Consider the following 24,380-nt stretch of genomic DNA (forward strand, 5'->3'; position numbering starts at 1 on the left):
ACAGCGTTCCGCGGCGAACCGCATACGCCGGTATATCTCAACCAGTGGCGCAGCTTGCCTCTGCGCGCGCCGATCATTGCCATCGGCATGGCCATCGGGTTGCATTTCGGCATTCCTTTCAAGCTCGGTAGTCTCGTGTTCAGTGGTTTCGTTTTCGTCTGCACGAGCTAAAAACACAGAAGTACAGTGATCGAGGAATCTCGTTGCTGTTGACGCTTTCGCTTCTCTTTTCCGGTCCTCCGATAAGCCGCCCGTTCGTTTCCGAGCGCCAGGTCTGAAGCCAACGAGGCACGTTAACACCCTGCGACCGTCCGCTGCGTCTCCCGCAAGTACGAAGAATGGAAGGTGAGTCAGTGCCTCGCTGAAAAGAAACGCAACGGCGCAGCCTGTGCGTCTTACGTTCATTTGTATCGAAGCGTGAATGATGGCTGATATCTGCCAGTGTGTGTGATTTGCGTGTGCCGTGTCGTTTTACCTGGCGGCAGTAGGAAACCGGGAGGCGGCAAATTCAAAATTGTCAGTCCACGCCCCTTACTTTACTTCTTGTCATTCGCATATTTCGGCGTGACACAATGACGTTAAGTAGTGCCGTAATGGGATTTGCAGACAATTTGTTGAGCCGTCTAGAGAACGCAAGAGAGAGAGAGGGAGCAGTTTACTGATAAGATCATCTGTTAGTTACATCGGAAGTCGTAAGAGGGCAGGCGTTTGTGTTGCTTTTATTGCAAAGCTGTTAGGGCGCGTTCACACCGGCGATGGACAGAGGTCGTGCGACCGACCGCGACTGGTGACCAAGGAGCAACTGAAGGCGATCGATGTTCACACCGGCAAGCTCGACCTTCCCGTTGCTACGCTGAAGTGTCTTATAACATAATGATGTATCGACGACGAAAACATCTATATTAGAGGTCGGAACACAGGAAAGCGACACAGTGCACTCTAATTTAGTGTATGTTTTGACTGATAAGAAAACACATACCGATGTGTAGAGATGTTATAGACAAGGAGTGAGGGAGAATGCGAACGATAAACATACCGCTAAGCTATTATCGCAAAAAGTAAATTTAGGCCAATTGCCCATTGCCGACAGCAGCTGTCTGGCATTTACTTTTTTGCGATAGGTTCTACTTTTTAACATCTTCAAGCGACGTACACGACCGAACTCTTCGACAGTCTCCACATAATGGCTAGAATTTTATAAAATGAGCAACTTAGGTCAGCCAGTCTCTTAATTCCATATGTATAATTCGAAATAGCGGCATGGTGTTGTAACTCCGATATATGGCATATGAGGTTGTATTGTGCATCGCTTGAGATCTATGTGTGCGCGTTTATATGTATGTGTGTGTGTGTCAAGGGGGAGAGGGGATTTCAGTGAATATAGTACCGTGAACCACTTGATCGGTGAGGAATCCGTCATTTCCCCTTTTAATACTAGTGCATCAAACTGTACAGCAGCTCGTCGAAATGATTACCCGTAAACTATCACCGGACGCATGCGTCTAGCGGCCCTTGAATTCGCACGTCCTCGACGCTTCGTGGCAGGATCATTGACCGACGCGTTGATACACATCCGGTGCGTTCGGCCGCCGGCTTGTGTTCCCGTCTTGCGTGAGAGTTCTGTGCAACACCAAGAGCTCAAGTCAACTGCCGCTGCAGCGTCGATCACCCTGCAACGCGCGCTGTTCTAAACAGGAGTCAAGTGATCGGCGAGAAGACGAACGCGAAACCACCACGCGAGCTTCCGATATGCTATAACTCAGTCTGATTAACTAGGGGCAGCATTACGGTAATGGTGCTAGGCAAGCGGATTATTGTGTAGTAGTGTCCTCTTCCTGCGCAACAATGCATTAATCCCAATTAGAGAAAAAGTTGGGCTAGTTGCGTATTTCATAATTAAGACATGATTAAACTAGCGCTAAGAAGACGTGGGACGTGTCTTGGGCGCTTCTCCTTCTCGATTTGAAGTCTTTCTTTTTTTTTTTTTTTTTTTTTTTTTTTTTGTTGCGGAGATGTTATACGCTAGGTTCTGGCGGTTTGTTTGCGTGGGCAAAAAGAGATGGCGGCCACTCCAGAGCTCACGACCGGCCGATCCCGGTGATAAAAACGGTGGTAAAAGCGTATCGCCGGGTATGCCCCTGGCCCCAGCTGCGTTAATCGCGAAAAGTGTCAAAAGGTATTGGTGATAAAAAAAAATATCGTAATAAAGAAAGTAAAACCGGAATAGACACTGTTTAGTATGGATTGCGGTTTGACGTCACGTGGTCTATAGGCAAGCCACGTAACCTTATCTCAGTTCCCTTCCACCCGTGCAATGAGTAGGCCGCGTGCGATGAGACTGTCATCGATGACGCGTTATCGGTCTTGTATAGACCTCACATTGGCCAAGAACCTTTCCAGTGTAGCCACAGAGCCACTGGCTGTATATCACAGCGATCATAAAGTCATAGTCACATTGGTGACCAAATAATAATTCCAAAAAAAGCAAACAACAGAAGGTTAAAATTAAAAAAAAAGCATTGAGTATGCAATTAAATAAAGCAACAAAAAATTGTGAAAAAAAAACTAAATTCATTCTGCTATGTGTATTTTATTTTCAATCAACATATTATCAACATATTTAACACCATATATACAGCTCCGCGGGTCATCGACCTTCACAGAGTGAAATGGCTCTGATTTTTTTTTTTTTTTTTAGCTGTCTCAATTCTGACATTATTCCCGTATTTTGAGAATATTATTCGTTGAGGCTCTGATGTTCCTGCGCTAAGAGAGTGTGCAGGTGAAAAGAATAAGGTAACTGCATCCAGTCGACGGAGTGCAAAGGTGCTGAGTGCTGGAGAAAGGCTCTGTGTGGCGATTTCTCCTTACGTTGCTTTCAGATAAGGCCGTGCCGTAGCATGCAGACCCAACAGTTTCGTGTCAGCTTGCCTCAAGGACCCTGAGTGAACGCAGTTTATCTTTCTAGTCAAGTTATACTTCAAGGGCAAAGCCGGCGAAAAAAAAAAAAAAAAAACCCTTGACGCGTTTTTAGTTTTCCGCGAGAATTGGTGCAATTAAATATTAAATGCGCAGTATAAAAGTGTGGAAAAAGCAGGTTGGTGAGCAAGCAATTGGCAACTACGGCATCGATTCTAGGGACACTAAAGGAGAGATGTTGGTAGAATTCGCGGAAAGCAATAGGCTCCGAATAATGAGTACCTTCTTCAGGAAGCGTAGCAACAGGAAGTGGACCTGGAAAAGCTCTAATGGAGAAACAAGAAATAAAATAGATTTCATACTATCTGCCAATGCCAGCATAGTGCAGGATGTAGAAGTGTTAGGTAGGGTAAAGTGCACCGACCATAGGTTTGTGAGCTCTAGAATTTATCTCAATTTGAAGAGAGAAATAGTAAAGTTAGTCAAGAAGAAACAGGCCAACTTATAGACCCATTAGCTTGCTTTCAGTATTTTATAAAATATTCACCAAGATAATTTTTAATAGAATCAGGGCAACACTTGACTTCAGCCTACCAAGAGAACAGGCTGGCTTCAGGAAGGGATATTCTACGATGGATCATATCCATGTCATCAATCAGGTAATAGAGAAATCTGCGGAGTACAATAAACCTCTCTTTATGGCCTTCATAAATTATGAAAAGGCGTTTGATTCAGTAGAAGTAGCAGTGGTCATAGATGTATTGCGTAAACAACGAGTGCGGGAGGCATACGTGAGTATCTTGGCAAATATCTGCAAAGATTCCGCAGCCACATTGGTTCTCCACGAGAAAAGTAGAAAGTGACCTATCAAGAAAGGGGTCAGGCAAGGAAACAATCTATCCAATGCAATTCATTGCATGCTTAGAAGTATTCAAGCTCTAGATTGGGAAGGCTCAGGAGTGAAGATCAACGGCTAATACCTCAGCAACCTTCGGTTTGCAGATGACATTGTCCTATTCAGCAACAATGGGGATGAATTGCAAAAAATGATTGAGGACCTTAACCGAGAAAGTGTGAAAGTGAGGTCGAAGATTAATATGCAGAAGACAAATATAATGTTCTATAGCCTGCCAAGGGAACAAGAATTCAGGATCACCGGTCAGCCTCTAGAGTGTGTAAAGGAGTACGTTTATCTAGGTCAATTACTCACAGGGGACCCTGATCACGAGAAAGAAATTTACAGAATAAAATTGGGTTGGATTGCATACGGCAGGCATTCCCAAATCCTGACTGGGAGCTTACCACTGTCGTTGAAAAGAAAAGTGCGCAATCATTGCTATTCTACTGGTGCTAACATATGGGGCAGAAACTTGGAGGTTAACAAAGAAGCTCGAGAACATGTTAAGGACCGTGCACAAAGAGCGATGAAACGAAAAATGTTAGGCCTAACGTTAAGAGTCGGGAAGAGAACTGTGTGGATCAGAGAGCAAACGGGGATAGCCGATATTTTAATTGGCAGTAAGAGAAAAAAATGGAGCTGAGCAGGCCATGTAATGCGTAGAATGGATACCCGGTGGACCATTAGGGTTACAGAATGGATATCAAGAGAAGGGAAGCGCAGTCGAGGACAGCATTAAACTAGGTGGGGTGATGAAGTTAGGAAATTTGCAGGCGCAAGGTGGAATCATCTAGCGCAAGACAGGGGTAAGTGGAGATCACAGGGAGAGGCCTTCGTCTTGCAGTGGACATGAATAGGCTGCTGCTGATTATGATGATAAAACGGACACAGACCGCAGGAATGAAAGTTTAAAGGAAACAAAATATGTGTCGGGCTCCAGTAGCCCACTGCTGTTAACAAGGCTCCCGTATATGGGAGCCGAAACGTCTTCTGTTTCTTTTACACTTTCATTTATATGGTCCGTGTATGTTTTATATATACTGTGCCATGATCGTCCCCGACCAGGCCGATTTTCTTCAAGCTCTAGATCTCATGAAATAATAAGCTTTACCCTTCCATTCGCCGCTTTATGCGAATACATAGATCGTATAATTCCTACGCACATGACCCCCCTAACAAACAAAAAAAGAAAAGCTTTGTACTCTCTCTGAGATTTGTATCCCAACAATAACCGTCATCGATTTTGCGTTAGCTCCCTTGATTCGCTGCGCTCGCTACTTTCCTGTCAGAAACGCTATGCCATGCTGACGTGCGCACGTCGTTCGTGACCTGAAAGCATAGCGTTAGAGTGCGTTATCAGAGGACTACAGTGCAATCTGATTTACACCCTTAATTAAGGGTCCTCAAGGGTTCAAATCGGTTTGCAGTCGAGATGAGCCCCAATAGGGGTAAATCTTTTCCTAGGATGTCATACGAATCACCGAGGTCAGTTTGCTGCGGTAACTGGCAGAGCTCGAAATCCCAGTTTCTTTCATTTCGTTTTTTATTTTCTTCCGTCAGAAAAGCCTATACCAGGGTTGGCCAGACAGGTATATGCAGAGAGGCATAAAAAAATAACCCTTTTGCTTAAGAGCCGCCGTAAGAAGGGGGGCGTGGCATGTATATATATATATATATATATTATATTATTCGTCCAACAAATTTGGTGGTCACAGTGAATGCTACTCATGCAGCGATTGTCAGCTGTGCCTCTGCATTGTGCTTCCCCATTCGTGAATGAGGCACCTTAAAGTTTGGCAACCTGTGTGTTTTTCTTTCTTTCTTTTTTTGCTTTGTGGGGGTGGGGCGTCCTTTCTAAAACATAAAGGAAGCTTGTCTTTAGGGGCAGAAATATGGGGGAAGAGGGGGAGGGGGGGTCTACAGATGCCAGAGAGTCGCGAGCCGCACTTAGACCCTCGAGGAGCCGCAGTTTGGCCACCCCTGGCGTATAAAATACCAAGTGGCGCCGCTGTAGCGTTCATTTTCTCTGTCCGTGGCCCCTGGCGTGCATGCAGCTGCAGCCGGTGACGGGGGCGCCGACTGTCCGACGGACACCACGCAGCTGCTGGACCGCGTGGACGCGCCATGCCTCAAGCACGAGGCGACAATGCGCTTTATGCGTACCCATGGCCGCCTGTTTGTCCTGGTGCGCGGTCCGCCCGGTTCGGGCAAGAATATCGTGGCCGCAGAGCTGGAAGAGCTGTACCCGGACAGCCGCGCCTACTGGTCCGACAAGCTGTTCAGCTCGCCCGTCGCCCCCGAGAGGAGCACCATCACCATACGCGAGTCGCACGACCTCTGCCTCAGCAAGTGAGTCTGCACACGCGCACCTTTGCTTTCGATGCCAGTGCTAGCTACCCAAGTTCTCCCATTCCCTAAGGTGGGCCACAAGCCGTTCGTTCGTACGTCAATTAATTCATTCATCGCTAGTTCATTAATGTATAAAATAAGTGAATAGAACTATCGGATTCGCGCAGGTCGTGTAAAACGATTGTAAAACGGCTGAAAGATGTCATGTAATGCACAGAGATTACCGGCGCTCTACGAAATGATCTACATACAGTAGTCAAACAAGAAATGTCACTGGTGCCAACGTTTGAACAAGGGGCCACTTCACTTTATTTGACAAAAACAAGCCCTCTTGTCGAAACATTAGCTCCAGCGACCATTACTTCTTCGACCGCAGTAAATCACTTAAAGCATCCATCGTCCCCTGAACTTCTGGCTTGCATCGTTGTCTACGAGTACTAAACGGAACGAGAGTGCTCTCGAGTCGGGTATGTAGACGGTTACGTAGTACTTCAGTAAACAGTTTTTGCTGAGCGTCGCTTACGCCAGTCCGCTCCGCTCACATTTCACGCGCTCAGCTATGCGCTGCAGAGAACTAATTTGATATCGCATATTCGATAAGCCTGTCTCCCGGATAAGCGAGCGACCCACAGTCAGCTTTACTGCGAAACCATAGAGAAAACAAATTCAACAAAAGCGGACACTCCCATCAAGTGCGTTGTCATCGAGCGGCCGTGCTCCCATAGAGCCCCGCGGTTGAATTGACTGTAGCGCACCAAGCGGTTGATGGGAACAACTGAACCACACTTCCGGTTTCGATTCTGGGCGCGCGCGGTTTGAACACTGGCTAGTACGTGTTACGCCGGCTTCGCTAATCAGCGCAGCATTTGTTTTTGCTTGTACTGCTCAACCGCGCGCTGTCTTGGGTCCGAACTGTTTTTTGATGCGAAAGCGTCAAATAACTCAGTGGGCGAAAAAGCCGGCGTCCGGTGTCTGTAGTAAACGCACGTCACGAGCGCGCCTCGACGGAGTTCCCATTGGCTGCGAGGCCATGGCACGATTGAGCGCGCCTTTACGGAGCAGAGCGGTCGAAAGAGAACACCTGCTGTACTAGTAGGACGCCAGGTGCTGCGTGAGGGGAGAGGGCATCAATCGCCGCGACGCATGCCGCGACACCAAACCACCCTCGCTCTCGCTCTTGGAAGCCTGTGTTATCCGCGCGTTCCTTCTCCGCGCAAGCTCTCGCCTGCGTCTAAACTGCTTCTCGGTAAGGCTAAATCAAAACGCGCCAAGCGTCTCAACATGCTGCCTTGCCCGCGAGGAGTTCATAACCCGAAGTACCCCTCAGCGGCGCTCAATTGGACATTAATGTTTTCGCATTCACAACTCATAAGTGCTTAGGTGTCCTTTGTGTGGTACAAAAATAGGATGCTTCGCGTCGTATTCTTTGAGCACTTGTTACCTTCCGGCAGCGCCAAGGCATTGAGCGTCATCCAGAAATAAACGCAATGTCTTGACGTGAGAGGTCATGGGTAAAGGCTTTCCGACGCAACTCATTCTGGAAATCAGAAGCTTTTGTCACGCATATGCAACATTTTTTCTGCTTTTTGAAATTCTTCAGCAGTCAATGGTCCACTGGCTTTGTTCAGATTTCGAATGTTGTGGATGTACCGATGGACCCATACGACTACTCGGTGCAGTCAGAAGAGCGCACTGATCGTCGTGGAGTTGACAACCGATGAAGTTGACACTTGTAACGCTACGGTCGCTGGCTGAGTCTCGTCACTAGCATCCTGCATGAATTCCAAGGAAGGATTTTGTTCTGTAGGCGTTAATTGACGGGATACAATCCGGGCCGGTCTCTACCATCAGGCTGTCGATTCTCGTGGTTAAGCAGATGAGATTCGACGAGTGAGTACTATTGAGCTGGGTTTTGGTATCCTGGAGATAGTCTTATTGTTCAGGTGAGGTAAAATTTCGGATTTCACGAACGTCTTCCAAGCGGAACCTTCCTTGCGAATATAACATTGATCAAAAGAGTCGGACCAAAGGTGCGTTTAATTGATGTTGAAGTCGCTGTTCTTTTGAATATATGAAATTATACGTGCATCTAGCGAAGCAGATGTCAGTGAACTGACATCGGCAAAGTTGCGCAATGTCATTCTGACTATACGCCCTCGTAAACCATGACCTAGAAAACGACGAATGACGAGTGATCTGACCTTGTCAAAGTCAGCGTACCATCGCGGGTCCAAACCTGTAAATTTGCAGCAAATCTATGGTGTTGGGCTGCTGAGCACGAGGTCGCGGGATCGAATCCCGGCCACGGCGGCCGCATTTCGATGGGGGCGAAATGCGGAAACACCCGTGTACTTAGATTTAGGTGCACATTAAAGAACCCCAGGTGGTCGAAATTTTCCGGAGTCCCCAACTACGGCGTGCCTCATAATCAGATCTTTGTTTTGGCACGTAAAACCCCATAATTTAATTTTTAATTTTTTGAGATATATTCTCTATAGTCTTGGAGAAGGACCTTTGCCACTGTGGTGAACGGACTCAGAAATCCTAGCAGGTCGAACATCTTCGCTCGGTTTGAACAGTAACTCGTTTTGTGGTCTTCTGTCCTGTCAAACACCCTGACTGAATTTTGAAGCAGAATGATTCATTAGTGAGGTCCCATCGCAAGCCAAGGACTTGTGTCTGAACAGGGCAGCGATACGTTGGAACAACCACCGATTGCTGGATCCAAAAACTTCTTGGCGACAGTCTTGTCATTCGTCATCCACTCTCTTGTGTTCATGGCATCCGTGGACGAGTGTAGCATGACGACACCAGAGCAATTACCAATTCGTTTGTTCAGTTTGTGTACTGAACTGTCCAGCCAGCCTTGCCTCAATGGCTTTCTTATTATACTCAATCGTATTCATTCTCACAATTGCGACGTTCCATAGAATCTGACTATAAAAATGGCGATGGTATCTGCAGTCTCCGGGGCCACACATAATTGAAAAACAAATTAGAGCGCAAATAACCCACCCGCCTACACACGCGATCACTCCAAAAAGACCCCTAAGATGTACGGGTGTGTTATTTGCGCTCTAATTTGTTTTGCCATAACGAGTTGCCAACTAACCCAACAGCAAGTTCGTTATACACATAATGGAGTTAACGTCGATTGAACTGCATCGCATTGCGTCGATGATCGCCTAGCTTGTCTGTGGAAAGAATCGGTTGACAGCACATTAAGTTTCTAAAGCTTCGATAAAACTGTACGTAGCTTCGCCATCCGAACTGTGGAGGAGAAAGTGAACTTTGTTCATTCAAAGTCTCGTGGAACTGTCTGCCTCCAGAAGCTCCTACGCTCAGCGATTATTTCTCAATTACTTCGTAGCCACGTCTTATGCATATGTGTTTCGTGAGGGAATTTCGCTGGCTTCCTCTGTCCAGAAGAACTCTTATTGGAGCAGAGCTACTCAATCCCCATACTTTTGTCGTGAGCGTCTGAAGTAGAACCAGCGTTCCGGATGTTTCGAGGGTAGGTTCACTGGAGCCGTAGTGACACGTTCCTCGGGCGCTATGTGTCAAGCACGCTCATGGAGGGCACGGGATGACGAGTGGAATGCTTGCAAACAACGCCTCTCTCACGCTGCTTTGAAAGGTGTCCTGGCGTCAAACATCGAAAGCAACGTCCCTTCGTTCTAATCATCGCCTTTTCCCCCCCGTTTTTTTTTTTCGCATTTACAGTCGGATTTACAGTCGTTTGCAAAATCTGGATTACTTGCGTCGACAAGTAATCCAGACTTTTCAGACTCGCCCAGTCCTCCGAGGAGACTCATGAAGTAGTGAAACTTTTCGGCGTCACTTAGCTCGCGCTTCGTGTGGACGGCAGGTTCAAATTGGCTCCAAAATTTAAGCCTGTCTCGGCATATCCCTCAAACTTAGCGAGTTCAAGCTTCGGTAGCTTCGTTATTCCGGAAGGCGCCGTGTTAGCGGTAGGTCAAGCTTCAGCAAAAGTTAGTAGTGGCTCACCGCTTGGCTCTTCTCTGGATCGGTAGTGAAGCTGTGTCGTGACCTGGACCTCCTTGTCACTGAATATCGTCGTGTCGGAAGTGTCTTGTTCAGCGAGGTCGTTAGAATTGTCTGCGCAGATTTATTCGTCGAATTTCTGGATGGATTGGAAAAGGCACTCGATCTTCTCCAAGGAAACCGCGCAGTCGATCCCCGCGCTCAAGTTCCCGGCTTCGTCCAGTGAGGCATTATTAGCTTCACTCATAGCTTAGACCTGCGTCGCAATTTCCTTTCCAGAACGGTCATCTTCCTGGAGAGAGGTTCGCGTCGGCATGAACCGTCGGAATACTAGCGGTCCCGGCCAGCGTTGATCTTCGCTGTCGTCGCATCCCGGGTTTCGCACCAATTGTGGGATTCGTTAGCCTTTAAAATATGCAGGCTTCCCTAATGCAGGAAAAGCGTCCTTGAGGTCCGATGGCTTTAAAGGTGACTTAAAACGGCAAGCGCGCATCGTCTTCATGCAGCAGCACGCTCCGATGGCTGCTGCGCTACTCTTGCAATTAGATTCTGAACCTCCTTTCCCTCTTGCCCGCTCATTTCGCTCTCGTGTGTGGTAGCAACGACAGAATTCAAAATACGTTGCCCGGCGCGCGCTTCCTCTCTCCATTACTGCTCGCCCCACTGATCTCTTCCCCAATCATGCGCGCCTTACCACCTCCTTTCCCCTGTCCTGGGCATGGGGAAGAGCGCTTTTCGGCCGATCGACGCCTTGTGATTCTCAATTAAAATATAAACGTAACATAGCTCACGAAAAGTTATTGGAGTTCATGTGGGTAGTTTAGCACTTTTGTTAATTTTCATTGCTCTCCTAGCCGGGCTGTCCGCGTGATGTTTGCAGCATTTCGTGAACATCAGTGCTCGCAAGTTACGATTCCGGCACGTATTTCTATTGCGATAGCAATCATATGGACACTCCAGACGAATTTCGTCGTCGCCGTCGCCGTGAGGTTCCGTATAAAGTCGAAGTGCGATAACATCGCGACAGCGCGCCTCATGTTGTAGGTGCGAGGGAAAGCTTGCGAGGGGGAGCCGAGAAGGATGGTGGCCATTGATGCGGCGGCGGTTTCTAGTGCGCGCATGGGAGGAAGGCCAGGATGGAGCATGCCATCTTTCCCCGCGTGCAAGAGGGGCAGCGGGGAGATGTGCGCGCGCTAGGAGAAGGCGTGACAGGTTAGTGGGCATCTCTTCTCCGGCTGCGGCCTCTGAGCGCGGCCGCCCTATCTTGGAGGTAATCTGCTTTATGTTCGAAAGCTAGGCGGCCTGAGATAGGTGATAGCTTCGCACGCGCTGTGTTCTCGCGCGCCTAGTTCGCATTGAGCCGAGAGGCAGCACGAATAGGAATTGACTCGCAGCTGCTGCCGCTCATCACCCAGCGTTCTGACAGCGAGCTTCCGTGGTCATCGAGTGAGATGTGCTCGTGTTTGCCTGTGCGCGCGTGACAACGTGCTAATTAATTTAGTTAGGAAGCAAATGTTTACAGCAGTTTATGCAGCTGCTAGGACTACTAACATTTACTTCGTATAGCTGTCTAATAATTCGCTATCGAAATCAGCATGCTTCGCCTTTCGGACGACACTGCGACATTTCTTTTTTCTTGATTTCTTTCTAATTTCAGAATCGAGGGTTTCATGAAGAGTGACGTGCCCATGATAATAAACAGAAACACGAACGTCATGGTGTGGGAGATTGCCAAGTTTCTGGTGCTGGCCTCAAGATACGGCTACACCGTCATTCTTGTCGACATGCCGCATCATTTCGTCTTGGATCCCAAGGTGAATGTCTGCGGAATTCGCAAGGCTTTTCGTACGTAAGGACGTTCTTGCCGTCGGCCAGCCGTCTTCGCTAATAATATGTCCAACATCACGATTGGCTGAAATTTCCTCTTACGAACAATTCTAGCGTAACAGGAATTTGTGAATACGGGCCCCGATTCTTATGCGTACCCGACCACCGAAGTTCGGAAGTTATCGTAAGCACCGAAGTCCCGTAAAGGGTGTATATCCTTGCAACTATAGTACACTCTCTCCGGATTCTCTATATGGGCAGTTTTAGTGTTCCCACAGGGAATTCGTGTTCACTGAACTGTTTCATTCTGTTGCGGGCATATTGGTTGCGAGAAAGCTTACTTTTGTTTCGCGGATCATTCTGCAGGACATGCTTACATCGACCAGTACCGTCATGTGTAGTTTAGTTTAGCCTTGTGCTCAAACTCCTTTTCTTTCTCTCTCTGTATAACTTTTCTTGGCCGTTGCACGTAACAATATATTTAAAGGGACACTAATGAGAAACAGCAGTCGACGAGAGGGTCCTCTTTTGCCCGCCGTCGCATCTGCCAGATCCGCAACACGACGCCGCTAAGGTTAATAGAGGCATTGCGTTACCTTTGGCAGTAGATACCACTGGCGTCTAACAGAACCGAAGCCTGATTCTTCGCAAGGATGCAAAGAAGGAATTGCCTCGTGTGCTTTCTTTGTATTATCTTTACTTTTGTAAATATAGATACTTTGGTTCAGCCTTCGTTAATAGAAACGTTTAGTCTTGAAGTGAACCCCACCGAGTACGCGTCGTTCTTATATGCAAGGCTCCTGCGTGGGTAGCTACACCTCCCAGTATAGAGTCTCGCGCTATGCGGGACGATCACCACACACGCGCAGTAAATTCCAGAGTTTTCGCTATAGTTCTCCCCACAGCATGCGCCAGCTAACTGAAGTTGGGTTGTTCGCCGTGCAGGTTCTTACGGCGACGAACAACAAGGGTCTGGGCGAGCCGTACATCACCAACCGAGTGAGGCAGTGGGAAGAGGTGTACCCGTTCGCCACGGGTTGGTCACCGAGACCGAAGGACGCGGCGCAGCTGCTGCTTCGGTTCCGGCAGCTCAGGAAGATGCTGCACGAGGAAGACCGTGAGTGAGACAAAAAAGGCCGTTGGCAGTACTCGTACATGCGGTAGTCTACATAATAAAGCCGGGGACGTAGACGATTGCAGAGACGCTGGTAACGTCTTGTGAGGCCGAGTTATAGCGCTATTGCAACAAGGGACTATGCAAACCTAGCTCCTGAACATAATTTTATACATTAGCTCTTTGTTATCGTTTTTTTCTTCGAAGGGAACATTTGTGTAACACAAGATTGTGCAACGCTTACAAGACTAGAACGATGCCGCCGGGATTGCAGCGTATTGCATGAACAGCGATATAATTAAAATATAAGTATGCATTGTTATGCCGGCTCAAGGCAGCCGCAAAGATACGTTTCACCAGCTTCGTTTTTATTTTTCGATTACCGGCCTGCCCGCGCTTATAGTTAAGAAACACGGCTTGCTGACGAATTTCCTGGAGCATATGTCGTCGCGACGGCCATGTGTATCATGTTTTCGCAAGGTTCTTCCGGCGAGTGCAACAATGTGATACGAGTACAGCTCGTGAGGAAACTAGTAGCTTCGATGCAGACGAATGCACCGAGGCGACTTTCCTGCTATAGTCGACGAACGGGAATCAACGACTATCTTGGCATGTTGTCGCTTGAGTGTATGCGACTTCCCGCGGGTCTGAGAAGACTTGTGCAGCCGTGTTATTCTGCGGCAGCGTAGAACGTTGAGAATTGAGAGCCATACATGCATACTCGTATTATTCTCTCTCTTGGAACTCCTATCTAATTATACACGGCTACGGAGAAATCGTTTTTCTTGGCAACCACTGCACCGATTTTGACGAGGTTTGTTGCATTTAAAAGGAAAACTTGAAATAAATTGACTGTGGTAAGTGTATTTTCAGTTTATGCCACATATTTTTCATTTAAAATCTTGAAAATGTTAAGCTAGAGAACCCAGGTGTCAAGTTTGCAACTTGATAACTACGTAATTTAAAACGATACCACAGTTTTGTCAACTGCGCCTACTATATTATACATTTAAAAGGGACCAGATTGATGGATTATACACCACTCTGAAGTGTACCACTAATTTATGAGTAAGTCTTTTACAAAACCCCCATAAACATTGTAAATTTCAAGTAAACTGTAAGTCCATAAATCAAATTTATCCGCTTTTGATGCTCCAACGGCTGCAGCTTACAGAACTGCGATATCTGTTTTTGATGCAGAGTTAGACTTGTAAACCTCGGGCATCAGTTCTTTTTCAAGCGAAGCTTGTATTGCCTCACAAGTGTCGGCGGCGGCGATGGTGGTGGTGGTGTCACGCTGAAAGCCGGCTGCTCCCAGAGTAGAGCAGGTGCGGGGAAAGCTGCGCCGGTGCCGGATCACGTGACGCGCGCTACCAGTCAGGGTCGTTTGGTGTGTCGCGGGGAAGGAAAGGGGGTTGGCGCGCACACCGCCGGGTGCCAACTGGCGCCCGGATGGGAAGGCATCGCGTGGTGCGTTCCGCCGAGGAGCAGGCTGCGTTTGAGCAACTGCACCGCGAACTCGCTCGGGAAAGGGCTCGTCGTCAACGTGCCGATTCTAGAGTGAGGGCTTTCGAAGCCCAGGCGAAGCGTCAGCGAAGAGCCGCGGACTCCGAGTTGCGGGAGCGCGATGTTGAGGCCAAACGTCAGCGAAGAGCTGCCGACCCTGAGTTTAAGGCAAACGAAGCGGAACGCTTGTGACAGCGTCGTCTTGCCACAAGTTTCGTTTACCCCTTTTTTCTTGACAGGGGGGAGGGCTGGTGGTTTTTTTTTTTTTTAGCCTGCTGGATTTCCTACAAGTTTTTGTGAGCACTTGCGGACCCGAAATCAACAGTTTGCTTACTGCATTCACTACAATTGAACTTTCTATCTCAAATGCAACATACTTAATTCAAGTCATTCCAACTGTCGTCTTATAAAAGCATTTCCACGTTTTACATGTATTTGAATAGGGAAGTAGGTCTCGGCCCCGAACTAGAGTCCCTCCCCCTCCTTTATTTGCCGGCGGTAATTCTACCGTTCTCTTTACTTTCCACGCATTTAGTGGAGGTGGCACACTTCATTTCCTCTCAACCGAAATACAGTGTGTGCGTTTGTGCACGTCACTTGAAGAGAGAAACTCTAATAAAAATTCAGAGAATACTACCCACGAGCCTACAGTCGCGAGGACAGGGAAAGCAAAAAAAAAAAAAAAGGGGGGGGGGGGGACAGATGAGAAATTATATGATTACTTACAGCTGAGACAAAGATGACTGCGCTGATTGCAAATACGCTAGAGCTTGTCAATTGAGGCAGTGTCTTGAAGGAATGAGAAAGCGGGGAGAGGCTTCAAGCTGGAAAAATTGCTTCCCGGCATTTCGTTTGTTTCGTTTACATTTATGTTCGTTTATTCTCATGGTCTTAACTAAAGTTTGGTTTTGCTTGTTTGTAGAATTATCTGCTGTGCGCTGCTCTTTTTTGTTCGCTGCCTTTTCTAAATCAGCCACTCTGGCCCCGAAAGACGTCGGCAGCAGCCACGTGTTTCCATTCTGCCTGGCAAGGGTGTGTGTCTTTGGGCGAACCACAGCGGAGGGCCATTACTGCAGCAGCGATAAGGTACAGTTCTTTTCGAAAGCTCCCAGACCCCCGATTGTGTTTCCGTGATTCCGCACCGAGCCGTGCAGTTAGGATTCGAATCACGTCCCCGTGCAACCTCTCACTATTGAGGGTGACGGCTCAAAGTCCTAGACATTTTCGCATTTCCTTTTCTTTTCTTTTTTTCTCCCGCTAGAACTGCCTTAAGAACCCCGTAAGCCACATTTCCCGGAAATTACATTGTTACAGGGCATGTTGGAGAGCGTTGCCGTTCTCTTTCGCGCGATTTGTACACATTACTGAAAAAAAGAAACGTTTTTAGAGCACGTAGGAATCGCGAGGAAAAAAAAATATCGCATCCGTCGCGTACATTGGCGCAATACCTTGCCGACGCGATCATCACCGCGTGGTCTACGCTCCGCGCTTTTCTGTTTTCATTACCCAAGCATTACGAGGGGCCTGTTAATAAATAAAGCCCCGGCCTCGCTTGACCAAGTACGCATAGCACAAAAGACGACGCACTTGGAGACTCAACTTCGCGTGGATAGGCCCGTTGCTTGGCCCATTTTCGTGCCCATGAATAGGCCCATTTTGTTTGCCGAGCATAGTGTGACAAACACATCAATGCAATAAGTACAGCTCCCACTCTTGTTGCTCATTTGATTGCATGGGCTCTCTCTGTGTCACGGTTGAGAGCGCTAAGGCCTAGACCTGACTTCGCGTTGTAATTCGTCAACGCACGCTCGCAGGTTAAAATGGCCTACGGGCGGAGCGACACTGTGCGCGTGTTCGGCTACGCCGTGACTGGCGGCTTCGTGTTCGCCATGGCGGAGCTCACCGAGGACCAGGCGTCGCTTGTCAAGGGCGGCGACGGCGGCGATGGCGGAGCGGGCGGAGTGGGCGGAGCGGGCGGAGCCGATCTAGAGGAGGTGGATGCGCTGACGCAGCGCATGCGTCTCAGTCTCAGCCCTCAAAACTGGGACGATATCGCCTGCATCGTCGATCTTGCCAAGTTCGCGCCGGAAAAATGCAGCGTGGACGGCGAGGAAGACGCCCTGCGCCGTTCTAAGGACAGGATTGATCTCAAGAGTAAGTTTCTTTGACTTCGTCAAGAACGTTCAGGACGTCATTCATCGGTTTGAAAATTGATGCTGCCTATACCAATAGTTTTTTTTTTTTTTTTTTGAAGATCGGGCAACTCGGTTCACGCCTGCGCAGCGAATGCAAACTACCTGATGATATTGTGCACGTGATGTGTCGCTGTCGCCGCTATATACCACCGCGTGGTGAACAGCAAAGGCTTTCCTTGGCATACTTGGACAGATGCATGCAGGCTAGGGATTTGTTCGGGACTTGCAACATAAGTGGGGACGTAATCCTTGCCACGGCCCCGTTGTTAATCTTGCACGTGTCCGGTCTTGCATAGACATTCTTTCAACCTTCGTTGTCAGCTGGGCTTGATTTGTTTATTTATGCTTTTTTTTTTATTTTGTCTTCTCAACCTCTTCTATTGTTACCTGTTTATGCCATGTCAAATACCTCATCTGAAGTAGCAAGCCCTGTATTTAGCAGGGCTAATATCTTCAGCTTCTATTACACACACACACACTGTCTCCTTGACTTCATTGCAATAATCGCAAGTGTCGCCCATGTGGCTACTGCTTCATTAATTTCATAGTTTTCCCAGAAAGCAATTTCACATCGTTAGTTCCCGTCTGACGCCTCTGCGTTGCTTTCACTGCATTGTGCCACTGCATTGCACAAGTGTATTGCGCTTTGGTGACATGCTTGTACAGTTTTGTTCGGAGTTCGATAAGATTTTTCGTTGCTAGCTTAAAAACTGCCCTTTAGTGATAGATCTTTTTTTGCACAGAAGACATACTTAGTGCCGCTCTTAGTGAAACATAATCAATGTTTTACTGTAAACAGCTCTTGTAAAGAGCTTGTCTATCAGCAGTCGTAAAGCCGAGTATCATTATTATATCAGAAAAGTATAATTTGTTTGGAGACATTTTTACGTTTCTTTCTACATGATGTTACGCTATTCTTGATGGTTCAGTGAAATTTAAAAGTAACGAAAAAGAAAACAGAAAGAAAAGAAAACATAGGTCGTGAAGTTTAACGTCTGGAAACCGCACAGTGGGTTATAAGGGGGACGTCAGAGTGAAGGGCTCTGAATTAATTTCGACAACTACGAGTTCTTTAACGTGCAACTAAATCTAAGCACATGAGCGTTGTTGCATTTCCCCTCCATCTAAATGCGGCCGCCGTGGCCGGTAGTCAAACCCGCAATCTCGTCCTCTGCAACAGAGCGTCATAGCCACTGAGCCACCACCTTGGCGGTTCGGCTTTGTGAAATTACTTGATCGGATAACTTCCGTGCTCGTGACCGATTTCTACAAATATTTTTGCAGTTATCCGCACACTGGAGCACGATGACCAGTCGTGGAGTGAACTATAATAACGTGAAATAAATTGTGGTCAGTTTTCAATTCGCTCGCTGCTGCGCTGACTCACTCCAGCGTTTTCACAGCGTGTTGGTGGTCAAGTCAAAGTTTGTGGTCAAGTTTGTGGTCAAATGCTGTGGTCAAGCTCAATTCGCTCGCTGCGGCGCTGACTCACTCCAGCGTTCTCACAGCGAGTTTTCGCGGTCATCGAGTGAGATGCGTTCATGTTTGCTTATGCGCGCCTGACAACATGCTTGTTAATTTAGTTCGTGTGCTTTTGTTTGGAAGTTTATACGGCCGATAAAACTACCATCCTTACATTGTATAGCTGTCCACTATTTGATATCGCAATAGATGCTTCGCCTTTCGGCGAAACTGCGCCTTTTTTTCGAACGAACATATTTATGTGGGCGAGAGCCGGACCGCTTTATATGATTTACTGTTTTGGTTGTTTCTACGATTTACTGTTTTGGCTGCTTCTACGAATGTGTTTTTAACCCGCCGGGGTGGCTGAATCAGCTAAGGCGTTGTGCTGCTAAGCACGAGATCGCGGGATCGAATCCCGGCCACGGCGGCTGCGTTTCGATGGAGGCGAAATGCAAAAACGCCCGTGTGCTTGCGTTGTAGTGCACGTTAAAGAACCCCAGGTGGTCAAAATTAATCCGGAGTCCTCCACTATGGCGTGCCTCGTAATCAGAACTGGTTTTGGCACGTAAAACCCCAGAAAGAAGAAGAACGAATCTGTTTCGGGTTCGGTACTATTACATGTGTGTCCTCAATGCTATGAATAGCGTTGGCCCTGTCGAATGTGAGCTAGCAAACAATTCGCTTTCCAGCGCCTTGAAACAAAATGTGGGCAGCTTGCACTAGTGGTACAAGGCTGGAGTGAAGAGCGGAGCTGGTGATTGACCTAGCTCCTTCCAGGTTTTGCTAGGATTGGCTAAGTTTTGCTAGGAAATGCTAAGTGCTGCTAGGCACGGTATTCCGAATCGGCTCGCCGCCGACGCAGAGAGTGTCGCTTGGCCGCGCGACGCGCTTTTCATGGTGAGTGGCTCCTTCTTCGGGTGTGCGGATCTTTGGTCATCCCATGTCAAGGCTGCATGCGCTCGGAAAGTGTAGAGGCCAAGCTACGCCTCCACATTTGCCGGGGCGTGGCTGGTCGAAACCTGCCGAGCCGCCGCCAGAGGCGCTGGCTGCAGTTTTCCCGCGTTCGGCGCGAACGCGGGGAAACGCGGGCGGCGTCGGCAGCAGCTCTGCGCGTTACCTCGTTGGTGCTGCTACAGTTTCTTTCTCTCTCGCTCTCATTTTCTCTTTTGCTCTTCCGAGCATAGCACGTGCCGCGCGCATGTTCTCCTTCCCAATCCTTAACGGCCCATGTCATGGCAACATGTGCACGGCACGGAGAGGAGGCGAAGCACACGCCGCTCCGGGAGGTGGTTGCTAGGCAACGTGCGGTGACATCATCGCCAGGCACGTTTGTTTGTTCGCACTACGTGGCCTAATCAAGAGCTCAAGCAGCTCCTTTGTTGTCGTAACTGCGCTTCACGGGGACATTCAGAAGGCGGAGCGTTGTGGGAACTCCCCGCTTCGCCGTAGCCTTCGCAGTGAAAGGCATTGAAGGAGTGGCAGCACTTCGGAGGCCGTGTTTGATTGCCAATAACTCCGTTTCTGCTGACCGCATTGAAGTACTTTTTGCGGCAAAGTATTTCTGAAATAGCCATTCCGCAAATGCATTTCTTCACTTCGATAAAAAGTGGTTCAGGGGGGCCCTTTAATTTATCGTTTCCACATTTCAGTTAAGAACTACGAATGACTTCCCCTATTGTTTTCTTGGCTTCATTATCTGTTGGTTTATATTATGCTTGATTAAACCTTCAAAAAAGTGTGGCAGCACTTCTTTGATGTTCATGTCCACCAACTCACCCAGCTCTCCGTTCCCACAAGGTGATATTCTGAATACGATGTAAAGGCGGCACCGCGCTTACACGTTTTTTTCACCTTTCAAGGCACACATCCGTCGAGGATCACCATCATGCCCCTGGGCTCGGTGGAAGGAACGGAGTACAGCTACAGCCGAGCCGTCGGCGCCCCGTGGGCTCGGCTTGCTTCGAAGCTGCGGGCCTGGACTACACCGACAGCGGAGGAAGCCCAGAAAAAGGTCGGAGACGTTCACGTCTACGCAGCTACGGCGGAAGCTGCCGACGAGGCCTGCTGCCTCCTGGTTGACGACACGACGGTGGAGCTGGACGTCGTCTTCACGGGCTACTACCAGCCACACACGACCCCGTAAGTTTCGTGTTCTCACTCTCTCTCTTCTCTCTGCCGCCAGTGTGGCGAGCTGCTGTGGTCGCGAGCGTGTTTCTGCAAATACAGATATCGTGTGCTGGTCTTATCTTGAAACCGCGCAAAATACTTCGAGGTGAGAGAGCGATAATTCAGCGACTGAATTAACGCAGCAAGCTGGGGGAGTTGGTAACTGAACATGTTCTTAGGGGCTCGCATAGTCTACTTCTTTGTCCTTCGTCCGGGTAGCCGCTGCTCACCGCTAAGAACAAATTCACTGACAACACACAAGCACAGATACGTGTCCTCATCCAGCGTGCATTTCCTGCAGCCTTAACGAGAGTTGCTTGCCACGAAAGCTGCAGACAGGTCTCGCCAGTGAGGTCTGCTTGCCCGGCCTCTTCTGTCCCGACGGTGCCACGCTCGATGTAAATCTAACGGGGGCTATATATAAACTGTGTTGAATGTGCCCAGGCTACTTTGCCAATGGCCAGTGAAGCCCGAAAGCGTTTGCCGGAGTTGGCTTCTCTACAATAACGGCCTGTGTGTGGGGAAGCCCGCTTCGCTCGTGTCCTTTCTTTTTTATTTGTACGTGGGCGCAACTTAGCGCGTCTTATAACAAAGGGTACGCTCGGTTCATAACAAATGGCGCATCAGGCAAAGTCAAACTAAATTCCAACGCAGAGTCAACTAAGCTAACTAAATTCTAAGGGTGTCGGCACCTGAATGCGCTAGAATGCGCTTCTGAAGATAGTACAGCTACGTTGTCACGTGATACATGATATCCTGACGGTACTAATGAAAGAAGGCGTACTCTATAACACGTGCCACGCGGCTGCTTGTAACATTTCACTTGAAGGTTACGGCAGCGAACTAGGAATTTTTTTGATAAACAGAAAACAAGGTGCACAGCGCCGCATAACGGGGTTGCGGCTACGTTGCCGTCACATTTCGTGAAAATAACTAAATTTACTGACGCGAGTTTTGATTGAAAAATTGGGTAATTCTAACCAAGTCAAATCGAAAGCTTCCCGACGGTTCACAAAAAGATAACACCTATATGCTAAATCACTTGCACACATACTAAAACCTACATAACAAGTTCCCTGTGACACCGGCCACATTGTGAACAAGGGATAGAGCCCGAAATACCAAGAAGGCATGGTTTAGACTTCGTCAGTGACCCACTTTTTCAACCATGTCTACCTGACCAGATGGTATTCCGTGAAACGCCTGCCTTCACCTCTTCGCTATATAGCGCCAGGAATTTTTCACGGACAAGGCAAGACACGACGTAATCGGCATTCAGCTCTCCTGAGGGGGCTAAGTTTCTTTTGATGTATGTCGTGCATGCGGGCTTGTGTATTTCCTCTTTTGAACACATCGCAGGTTGAGCCGAAACACCTGGTCACAGGCGCGAAACCTGGTTGGCGGGAAACCACGAAGGCGCAGCAGCTACGATCGTTACTTCTGAGCACGTCTCCAGCGCCGGGCGCCGAAGGCATACCGGAACCGTGACGGGGTAAAAAAAAAAAAATGTGCTACCTGGAAGGACGCCGTGATACCGCGGCGCAACAGTCAACTTTGTCCAGTATTCCGGGTGTTCCGGTCTGCTACAGCGTGCAATTGCATAACCTTCGTGCCTTCACTGCACCCTTTTTTTTTTTTTTTTCGCATTGACGACCCGGTCAGTTCTTCATTTTGCTTCAACCATATGTGCCAAATAAAATTTGCTTCTTCTTTGTTTTGATAATTTTTGTCTGTGCGCGGTTGCTGGTACTATGTCGCTGTACAGAAGCGTTTTTCAGGAGCACCTTCGAAGACGAAGTGATGACGTCGACAACGGGTTGCATATTTTGCGAAGCCCAGTGGCGTTAGCCATGGGCTATGACCAACGGCATGCGCTAAGCCTGAGACAAAAATGTACAGAGAATCGGCATTTCTATCGTAAAAAGAAATTAAGTATGCCTATGGGGCACGAATATTATTGCTGATAAGATGGAGATTTTCGAGATATATTAATGGGGTCTGTATATTGAAGAACAAATCTTGTCGGAATTTTAGGGATGTAGTGGTCGTAGTCTCAGGCACGCCAATCTGTTGCCAAGGTTGCGTTGTTGCAATTAACCTCTCAACTTTAACTGATGCCTCTTGGCGCTTAATAATTAAACGCTATGAAGTGATTTCCGTATGCCTTGCGCCTTTTCTTTAGCAGTGTATCCGAAACAGAAACTTGGATTAGTCTGTGTTCTGCATATATTTCCCCTTGCATTAGGCATTTGCACCCATTACAGTTATGACTGGAAAAACAAAAATGAAGATGTAATGTTTCCACTTTTATAAGGCTTGTGATTGGCTCATTCGCGACATGTGTGACGACGCTTCAGCATCACTTAGACTTAAATAAAAGTCGATAAATGGGTTTTGGCAGACTTTTTATCTGAAATAACATCGTAAACTCTCCGAAAGGTGTTCAGCAGCCGATAGCGTCCCCCTACTCTCTCTCTCTCTCTCTTCTTTCTTTTTTTTTTTTTTTTTTTTTTGTGCCACCACGGTAAAAACTCAGGCGCAATTACTACAAGATGGTCCGCTTGCTTTGACGCCAAAAAAGAACGCAAGCACTGAGGCTACTCAGAAGGGTTACTAAAAAAAAAAAGGGGAGGACAGAGTGGCTACTAAAAATTGCTGCACAGAACTCCCAATCTCTTGGTTCAAGTGTACTTTACAAACAAGGTTGAACGAGTATTGACATAAACATTTCGTGTCGCAGTTCTTTTTGTGTCGACGCCTGAATTCCTGTATAGCGAAACAAATAATGACAACAAATAATTATTTGCTTGCACCCAGTTTGAAACGTGCGCCAAGTGCAACGCTGTTCCGGACGTGAAAAGGCGTCACCAAAAGCGGAGGACGTGGTCACGTGGTATCAAAAACAACGAATGGGGGGATTAGCCAGTGCGGTGCGTTGATTTAAGTCTACACGGTGACCACGTTGCCGAAAGATGTCATACTCGCCGTTCCGAATGTGTGCTTCCAAGGAAACGCTCAAGAGCCCGCTCGCTGTCCGCTCTTGTCCCGTCGCGCTAATGTTGTATCTATTAATACGAAGTTTTGAAGACTGTGTATGCTACCCGGAGGCCGTGTTTTATTGCCAATAGCTCTGCTCTGGTGTTTAACTCCGGTGTTTAATAAATTTAAAAGAACTGCAGGCGTACGTAGAAAAGCAAAGACATTTAATTTCGACGTTTCGGCCGGGGTCCGGCTTTCATCAAGAGTGTGATTGCAAGCACACAGAGCTCAATTTATATAATGTCTCTGTAACGAAGGAAAAAAAAAAAAAACCTGGTCTATGACCACAAACACGTGCACATTGAGTGACGTCATGCATACCAACACATACACACATACATTGACTCATGTCAAACTTAACGGAAATAGGAGAAAGAGAAATCAACGTGACTACAAACTTCGGGCGCACATACAGTGGCGCTATAACGTGACGACAAACGTATGCGTGCATACAATGGCGAGAAAAAAAAAAACAAAAAAAACTTGGTACTTGGTTTATGACCACAAGCACGTGTACATCTAGTGACGTCATGCGTACCAACACGTACATCGATTCATGCCAAACTCAAAGGAAATAGGAGAGAGAGAGAGAGAGAAATCAACGTGACTACAAACTTGCGCGTGCATACAGTGGCGTGGGAAAAAAAAACAAAGGGAAGTTAGATAGGTAATCGACCAGGTACTGTGTGTGTTTCTTTTTTCTTCGTTACAGAGCCACTGTATAAATAGAGCTCTGTGTGCTTGCAATCGCATTCTAGAGAGTGCTAGAGAAAACAAGCACTCTGCATATATGCTATTCCTGGACATACAACAAGCTTTCGATTCCGTTCCCCATAAGGCGATTATTATTGCCCTTATGATTGCGGGAATGTCGGGTCGACTACTTCATTTCGTGCAT

General features: G+C 47.8%; 1 protein-coding gene across 1 annotated transcript; it reads left to right on the forward strand.

Moving 5' to 3' along the window:
* The first annotated feature begins 41 nt into the window (after positions 1–41).
* On the forward strand, positions 42–22,166 carry LOC119446167 (uncharacterized). The gene is made up of 8 exons (XM_037710525.2): positions 42–345; positions 5,872–6,166; positions 11,829–11,985; positions 12,944–13,115; positions 15,592–15,704; positions 16,433–16,772; positions 20,137–20,416; positions 21,803–22,166. Exons 1-8 carry the CDS (start codon positions 339–341, stop codon positions 21,885–21,887), a joined length of 1,449 nt encoding a protein of 482 aa, XP_037566453.1. The 5' UTR covers positions 42–338; the 3' UTR covers positions 21,888–22,166.
* The last annotated feature ends 2,214 nt before the right edge of the window (positions 22,167–24,380 follow it).

Source organism: Dermacentor silvarum, chromosome 3, assembly GCF_013339745.2.
Source record: "Dermacentor silvarum isolate Dsil-2018 chromosome 3, BIME_Dsil_1.4, whole genome shotgun sequence".
In the NCBI taxonomy this organism is placed as follows: domain Eukaryota; kingdom Metazoa; phylum Arthropoda; class Arachnida; order Ixodida; family Ixodidae; genus Dermacentor; species Dermacentor silvarum.